This window comes from Lampris incognitus, chromosome 3, assembly GCF_029633865.1.
Source record: "Lampris incognitus isolate fLamInc1 chromosome 3, fLamInc1.hap2, whole genome shotgun sequence".
Lineage (NCBI taxonomy): Eukaryota > Metazoa > Chordata > Actinopteri > Lampriformes > Lampridae > Lampris > Lampris incognitus.
Genome location: NC_079213.1, coordinates 107,416,924 through 107,425,342, shown reverse-complemented (window position 1 = coordinate 107,425,342; position 8,419 = coordinate 107,416,924). Strand labels below are relative to the sequence as shown.

Sequence of the window (8,419 nt, the reverse complement as noted above, 5' to 3'; positions counted from 1 at the left end):
GATAGATAGATAGATAGATAGATAGATAGATAGATAGATGAACAGACAGGAAGATAGATAGATAGATAGATAGATAGATAGATAGATAGATAGATAGATAGATAGATAGATAGATAGATAGATAGATAGATAGATAGATAGATAGATGAACAGACAGGAAGATAGATAGATAGATAGATAGATAGATAGATAGATAGATAGATAGATAGATAGATAGATAGATAGATAGATAGATAGATAGATGAACAGACAGGAAGATAGATAGATAGATGGATATATGGATAGATAGATAGATCAGAGAGGATTTTTGTTGTTGTTGGTGCAAGTACATACAGATCGATAGACACACAACTCAGTATTTGTCACATTACGCTGTACTACAGTATTGCCTATGAGCTAACAGACACAACACAGTAAATCAGTCGTTACACTGTCGTGCAGTATTGCATATGAACTAACAGACTTAACAGTGACATAAGGGTCCACACGTGACAGTCATATTGACATCCGGCTGTGGTAGTCATCGCTACTGAGTCTGGGTAGCCGAGGGGACAAGATGTCTTGGACATGAGTGTCTTTTCTCTACAGCCAGAGAGGAGCTGGGAGAGCTGGAGGGGATATGTGATGATGCTCTGGGTTCAGGTGTAATCTCCACATGTGAACCTAGACTTGTTTTGTCCTTGGGTTTAAATACACCAACTCTTCCAGTCATCCTGGAGGGGTGGCTTGCGCGCGTGATTTTTTTGGGGTTTTTTTTGTTCATCCTCCGGAAATCAGCTGACACCGGGTTGTACCGGATATGCAGATGACATCATCAGACCGTTCCAAGGGCATACTGGCTTCTGTTGAAAACGGTCTAATGCAGGGGGTGGGCAATCTTATCCAGAAAGGGCCGGTGTGGGTGAGGGTTTGTGTTTCAACCAAGCAGTTACACACCTGTGTCTCCTAATCAGGTTCCTCAGCAAAGCCTCCGCTGGGTGACGAGTGGGATCGGGTGTGTAACTGCTCGGGTGGAACAAAACCCCTCACACACACACACACACTGGTCCATTCTGGATAAGAGTGCCCACCCCTGGTGGGTTAACAAAATGTATTCTTGCCTATTAATAACACTTTGGGCCATAACATAACTGAAAGTCAACTTTTCCTCTAAGAGATGGGTACATTTTATTTTGCCAAAAAAAGACACCCCCCCCCCCCAATTTTTTCATTAACTTCAGTGGAGTGGAGGCCGTAGACTGGGACCAAACAAGAATTTGAATTGCTTTTCTTTTGGCATTTGAAAATTCAGAATGCTTTTCTCGGTATTTCGGAATGCAACTGCAAGGCATGGATTGGACTGTCGGCAATACAGTTCTGCAACTTGCTTGACAAATATTCTCATGGAAGAGTGAAGAAGAAATCTTTATCATACATAGGAAGGTCAGGAGTTCAGTGCATAGATTGACGTGACATGTCATTTAATGTTTGAGCTGAATGGTCCACCGGTCATGTCATGGCACAGTGTGGGCCCTTCTTGAGCAAACGTTCATCAAGTGTTGTGTGGGCCAGTGTCCGTCATGTCTTTGAATTTTGGAAAAATGTGAGATAGGCAGTGGCCCGTGACAGTTGCTTGTTGAATTTTTTCCTCTGACGCATTCTGAAAACTCAATACGGTAAATGCTTCCAACAGGTAGGATTTCTTAGCATCAAGATGCGAGTTTGCACCTTGACGGATTTTCCTCACTGAACTGCTTTTAGGGTCTGCACTCATATGCTTGAGTTTAGGACACAAGTTTTGTTTGGGTTTTTTTTGTTTGTTTGTTTTTTTATTTGTAGCACCAAATCTAATCCTAGACTAAAAACGCTGATAGGTTGACCAACTTCTTACCTCTAGCAAACAAACGTGGTTCCAACATGCCTCTATGGAGACTGACGCATGTTCTCCGTGTTTCCAAGGTGCTTCTGAGAGGCATGAATGACTTTGCAGTTCTTAACACGGGGCGAAAAATGCCCCTCCTCGGACTGGGAACATGGAAGAGTGAGCCCGGAAAGGTAGATGCTTCAAAAAACCTTAAAATTTACCCCTCTCAGTCCCTTCATTTCCTATCGCACTCCCAAAATTATTTGCTGTTGGTAAAGCCTGTTAAATGTGGATCTTGTTTTGATGAGTAACCCTTTTTTTTTTTGGTCCACAGGTAAAGCAAGCAGTTAGCTGGGCCCTGCAGGCTGGGTACCGTCACATCGACTGTGCCACCATCTATGGCAATGAGGTTGAGATTGGAGAAGCGTTGCAGGAGACTCTGGGCCCAGGCAAGGTAAACCAACCAAACCCGCCGGACTATTTCTGTGCCTCTGTAGAACGAACATTTATACCAGGCTGAGTTAATCACCACATTCCCTGGCTTGAGACTGGTGTTTGGTTCAGGATGAAAATTCAGATTTTTGGCAAGGAAAAAAAAAAAGCACTTTTAACTAACTTGCAGTTACTGCCTTTGCTCATTGGCTGAAAATATTGCTCAGCTATTCTTTTCGGATCATTTCAGATTGGACTGTGCCCTTTATTGTGCATGCTCATTGGTTTTACGTCTGTGTTCACCAGGCCCTGAGGAGAGAGGATGTTTTCATCACGTCTAAGCTGTGGAACACGCGGCATCATCCAGAAGATGTGGAGCCCTCCCTGTTGAAAACTCTGAAGGACCTGAAGCTGGAATATCTGGACCTCTACCTCATCCACTGGCCCCATGCCTTCCAGTGAGCGAATCATTCACTCGGTTTAGGGATTTACAGTAACAAAGACTCAAATCAAAACCCCAGAGCCACAAAGTGTGAATTAGATGCATTCCCTTATAGCTGGTTTTCAATCAATGAACAATGTCCTTGTGCTCAAGATGGGACAGGATGATGTCACCAGAAATGCTAAGAAAAATGGAAAAGGTTTGAGGAGTTTGGGTTTTTTTTAACCATGAAGGAATTTAAATATTCAGTTTCTGTCTCTTTTTAATCCAGTAATTTTATCAACCTGGCAACTTTTACACCTCAAGCAAGTGTGATTTTTGTTTTTTTCCTCTCAATATATATTGGCATATCCATTTAGCACTTATCAGTTGCAACTTCAGATTGTACATAAAAAGTATTATCGAGGCAATAGCTCTTTTGCTTAGGCTAAATGGACAGGCTTCTAATAAGACCCATCCCTTTAAGCACTTTGTGTAACTGCGTAAACAGCTTTCACATACCCTATACACAGGACAGTTCAAAAAGGCAGTTCATTTTTCACTTTTTAGCGTCTCACCACTTAGCCGGTTCGAACACTTCATCCTTACAAACCACTGAGCGCTTTCAGTATTTAAACTGAACCATTCAAAGGGCCACATCTGCAGGCAGTCCAAAACTGAAGGACAGCTTCTATCTTGGAGCTAGAGCTATCTTCTTAAGATCAGTACTTGCACAATACCAGCAATCTGCTGTTGTACGGACAGAGTTTTGGGTTAAATCAAGTCAATTTTATTTGTATAGCCCATTATCACACATGACAAATGTGCCTCAGTGGGATTTCCAGCAATAAAATCCTGTCCTTATTCTACACATGGAGCAGAGTTCATGGTTAGTTGTTTTTTTTTTTTTTATCTCATCACTTTGATTCCCCTAGACAAGGAGATGTTCCATTCCCCAAAAAAGAGGATGGCACCATGCTGTATGACGACATCGACTACAAGCTGACCTGGGCAGCCATGGAGAAGCTGGTGGGGAAGGGCCTTGTTCGAGCCATTGGCTTGTCAAACTTCAACAGTCGGCAGATAGACGACGTTCTCTCGGTCGCCAGCATCAAACCCACTGTCCTTCAGGTGGGTGTGGTCTGGAAAAAGGAGGTGGTGATAATGTTAAGGCTTGATAAACTCATTTCAGCTTGGTAATGAAAAGGAAGCAAATGGCCAACAATGTGTAAGATACCTGTTAAATTCTTTTGAAACGACCCAACTGTCATACAATCACAATTCGGTTAATTATACCAAGAAATGTCCTGTATTAGCTCAAAAATGTCTTTCACTGATGAAAGGGTGAGTACTGCGTTGGTGTTAGGGAAGGAGCGCTTATTTATTAGACATGTCTCCCTTTGAAATCGTGAGTCTTATGAAGAGTGTATCTGCATCTGTCTTTACGTCCCGTTTGTATGTTTGTGTATTGTGTTTTATTTGGCAGGTAGAAAGCCACCCTTACTTGGCCCAGGTAGAGCTGCTGGCACACTGTCGTGACCGGGGCTTGGTGATGACGGCCTACAGTCCCCTGGGTTCTCCCGACCGGGCGTGGAAACATCCTGATGAACCTGTCCTGCTTGATGAGCCTGTAATTGCAGCCATGGCAAAGAAATATGGCAAGTCCCCCGCTCAAATCATCCTGAGGTATTTACTCACTGTCATTACATGTAAATTTCAAGCATCGAGCAAACACTCCTCCTGAGGAAATTACAATGAATAACTGCATCACAGGTTTTAGTCCTGCACAGCCAACGGTGCGAGCAGCCAAATAAAGACTGCAGAGGAGAATAAATACAGATTACACACAGCTCTACACGGTTCATTGCGGTGATGTTTAACGCTGAATGTGGATGAAGGGTTGTAGCCTAACAAGCCCGACCAGTCTTGCAAGTCAATCAGTGATAGTTCAGAGATGGGATCTGCCCTCCTACTTACTAAGCACAACTTCAAATACACGAACTGTCCAAAAGAAACTTTTGGGGGAAAGAAATACATTCAAGTCAAAAGTAATGGATGTGTGATTAAGAAAATGTTCCAACTGAAGAGAGGTTCAGGATTTATATCTTAAAATCACATTTTAGTGCATGCTATTATGAAATCATATTTTCCCTTCTGCTTTCTATAATAATTGAATATCTTGCATTTGAAGGTGGCAAACGCAGCGAGGAGTGGTGACAATCCCAAAGAGTGTGACGGAGTGCCGTATCAAAGAGAACATACAGGTGGGTTGGAAGCATTCACAAACCTACTGGTGAGACACTGGCAATAGAGAAACGGGACTAAATGGGGTGCAGGGTCCAAATCACGTGGATCATTTTTACATTTATATTTATTTATTTTCGTCCTAGATTGAAACTGCAATCCTGAAGATGGTAGTTTTTCCACTTATTGACTGCTGTAGTGCTACTGGTAATTGCAGTGGTGTTTGAGCACTCCTAATCCCAGAGATCCATTCAAAATAAGACTTGAGTCACCAGTGCTATTGTGTCAGCACCTTCCCACTGTCCAAAAAAAACCAAAACACGGTTGAACCCGAGTTGCAGTTATTGTTGTAGTATCGGTTGGTAAGTGTTCAACCAGCTTGCTGTGCCATACCTACGTATTAACAACAAAAACTTTACTTCTTCAAATGTGCCTCTATCTGCCCTTTGCTCTGGGGAAGGTGTGAAACATTATACACCGTCATTTTTTTGCCTGGGAAAGTCTCACCCGACCGTAACCATTATAATGAGAAACTACAAGAGGATTCATGATTTTAATTGTCATGGATTAGCCATTGTCTTGAAAATACAAGTGATAAAGTATCAGAAAGGACATTTATTTGCATGTAAATCTTCAGGACTGTAGTTGTAACCTCAGGGAAGGGCATCTCTGTTTGCCTTCCAAAGGCCTTCAGTGCCGAGTATGGTCTTTAATTCGGTTTAAGTGATTCATTTCTGTGTAAACCATCTAACCAAATTTTATGCCACAAATGACCTTGGCCTATTCATACAAGGAATTTTGGGTTGAGAGATGTTCTGGTTTTCCTGTGTTATTTTAAAGGCAATGACCAAAATGGATAACTGACCTGTTGTTTGGTTTGGTTCAGTATTGAAGTATGGCACTTTGGAGAGATTAGTCAGCACACTAAAATGAAATGCTCCCCTTTTAGTAAAATATGTTCAGCGAACAGCCTTTTCCTGACCTCCATATCCACAATCCAGCTTCTCTGTATTCAGTTCACTGGCTTTGCTCTCTGTCATCTGAGAGATGCATAATTAGGTGGTTCATTAGGTGCTAGTACACTTCATTGACTAACTGGGTTGCTTATGTCTCTGTCCCCCCTGACTAATGATCAATCCCTGTCCTCCTTGGCACAGTAATCCATATTATCCAAGATGAAATACATATAATTCCATTATCAAGAAACAGATCATTCCAAGGTTTTTGTCAGTGTCATATAATACTCGGCAGTAATCCTGTGGTATGCAGAGTTCTGCTGGACTCCAGACGTAAAACCCCACTGGGGGTAGGAAAACCATTAGGGATAGCAGTATCTGGAAGTGCTCACCACCAAGAATATATCAAGCCAACAGCAGGCCAGTGTTGCACAGGACTCTGACAAATGAGGTCAAAGGTGCGTTGCTGCCCAAGAACCATAAAGAGTGCAAAATTCGTCACTCGTTGGCACAAATTTGCTTTCACAACAAATGGGCGAACAGCGCTCCACTTTTTTTCAGCAACTAACAGGAAATCTACACTTGCGGTAGGGCTAAAAAACAAAAACAGTAGACTTAACAGAAGGAAAAGGGACATTTCCTGCTCTGCTGAATCTTGGCTCCAACTGTTACATGCTGATGGGACGTTTAAAAAAAACAAACCTTTGTCACCAGGTGTTTGACTTTACGCTGGAAGGAGAAGAGATGCAGAGTATCACAGCGCTGAACAAAGGCTGGCGCTACATTGTACCAATGATCCAAGTAAGTGGGCCTTACACTTCCTCCAATAGTCAGTATCAGCAGTTACATCCATATACGTTATTTTGTCCATTTGACAACTTTGTTTTGATCCACCTCAGTTTGAGCATCGAGTGTTGGTGTAAGAAGCATATTGTTTATTACTGTACCAGGGATAAAAGACTGTTTATCACAGTAAAGATTACATGTGCTCGGAATGAAATCTTAATTTAAAAAGGGACACCTGAATGTTTAAACTTCTAGTATCCGAGAGACGGTTGCTATAATGTTTCCACTTCAGTACTTAAGCTAATCGAACAATTTCTTGTTAGCAATCTTACTATTCCTCTTTCAGACTAGTGGGTACTGCCAAATGCAAACCAGCATGGTCTCAAACTCATTAATCAAGTAAGAAATGCTAACTAGCAGAAGAAGACTAAAATTGAACGAATAAAGATATCCCTGTTAGAATGAGAGGTATGCATGCCTGGTGCAGGATCTCAGGTAAAGGTAATACAGTAGACTTGGTTTGGTGGTTTCAGGTGAAAGGTGAGCACGTGCCGAGGGATGCAGGACATCCACACTACCCCTTCAACGATCCCTACTGAGGACTCTCATTGCCACCTGCTTTTGTGCCTTTATCCACTACATCAACACCTTCTATCACATTCCCCTCTCCTGAATCTGCCTGAATCCTGGCATCATTTCAGTTCTGTCAACTCCGGCACTTCATCGTCATAGGAAGTCTCAAATTATTGGTTTAAATGAATCGTATGACCATATGTGTGTTCTTTCTAAATAAAATTTACTTCCCTGTTAAGTGCTTTATTTGACCAGCTGACTGTTCACAAACCCCTATGTTGCTGCGTGGAATTAACTTTGAACCCTGTGCCATAGTGAAATTTCACTTTATTTGTATCACTGTATGACAAAGCGGATTTAAATGTTCCACTCATGTATAGAGTGCATGGCACTGCACAAAGCTTGTGTCAAAATCCATGTTTTTGTGTAAGATTTTTGTCACCTTCAAAATAAGCATGAACATTACCTCCATCAAAATTGTTTGTGTTCTGTTTGTATATTAATTGTAGACATGATTTTAACGATTTGATATTGCTGCATACTCAAGGCTCAGCGTTTTTGGTTTTTACTTTTCAAAGCCATCCAGCATGCCGAATTTCGCCACAAGAGGCCACTGCTCCATAACCTCACACGAACAGGAACAACTTTTGGATCCGTGGAAACATAAAATCCGGGTGAAAATCTGGGTATTTTTCGGTGAAAATCGGTAAAAACCGAAAACGCTGAGCCTCGTGCATAATTTACAACATAGTTTTCCAGCCAAAAGAAAGTATTGCATACATCATTTTAACGAGTATGATTTGACTATATAAAAAACATGACTGACGGGGTACAAAAATTGTTTTTTCCCATTATTTCACGAGAATGTAAAAGATATCAATGAGGACATTCTGCACTGTTTAACAAGGTAGGAAATGCTATTCCTTTCAAATTGGCAACTACATAGTTGTAATTAAATGCAAGTATAGCCAAGGAGTTAATTTCGAACAAAGGCATCACTTGACATTTGTTCTGTTTTGACATTAAAGCTCAAGTTAAAATGTGTGAACATGATTTTCTGACAAGGTGGGATTCTATCATGGGAACACACACATGTACCATTTACACATTTTATGGCACAGTCTGTTTATTCAACAATATAGAAACACGATTACAAAAATATTC

General features: G+C 41.4%; 1 protein-coding gene across 1 annotated transcript in view; it reads left to right on the top strand.

Moving 5' to 3' along the window:
- The window catches only part of akr1a1b (aldo-keto reductase family 1, member A1b (aldehyde reductase)), a 9,301-nt gene extending 1,004 nt beyond the window's left edge, over window positions 1-8,297 (top strand). The window contains exons 2-9 of the mRNA XM_056275991.1: window positions 1,939-2,034; window positions 2,178-2,297; window positions 2,582-2,733; window positions 3,632-3,827; window positions 4,183-4,382; window positions 4,888-4,960; window positions 6,611-6,697; window positions 7,216-8,297. Of these exons, the coding sequence (XP_056131966.1) occupies window positions 1,954-2,034; window positions 2,178-2,297; window positions 2,582-2,733; window positions 3,632-3,827; window positions 4,183-4,382; window positions 4,888-4,960; window positions 6,611-6,697; window positions 7,216-7,281 (975 nt within the window). The 5' untranslated portion in view covers window positions 1,939-1,953 and the 3' untranslated portion in view covers window positions 7,282-8,297. The remainder of the gene's footprint in view (window positions 1-1,938; window positions 2,035-2,177; window positions 2,298-2,581; window positions 2,734-3,631; window positions 3,828-4,182; window positions 4,383-4,887; window positions 4,961-6,610; window positions 6,698-7,215) is intronic.
- The last annotated feature ends 122 nt before the right edge of the window (window positions 8,298-8,419 follow it).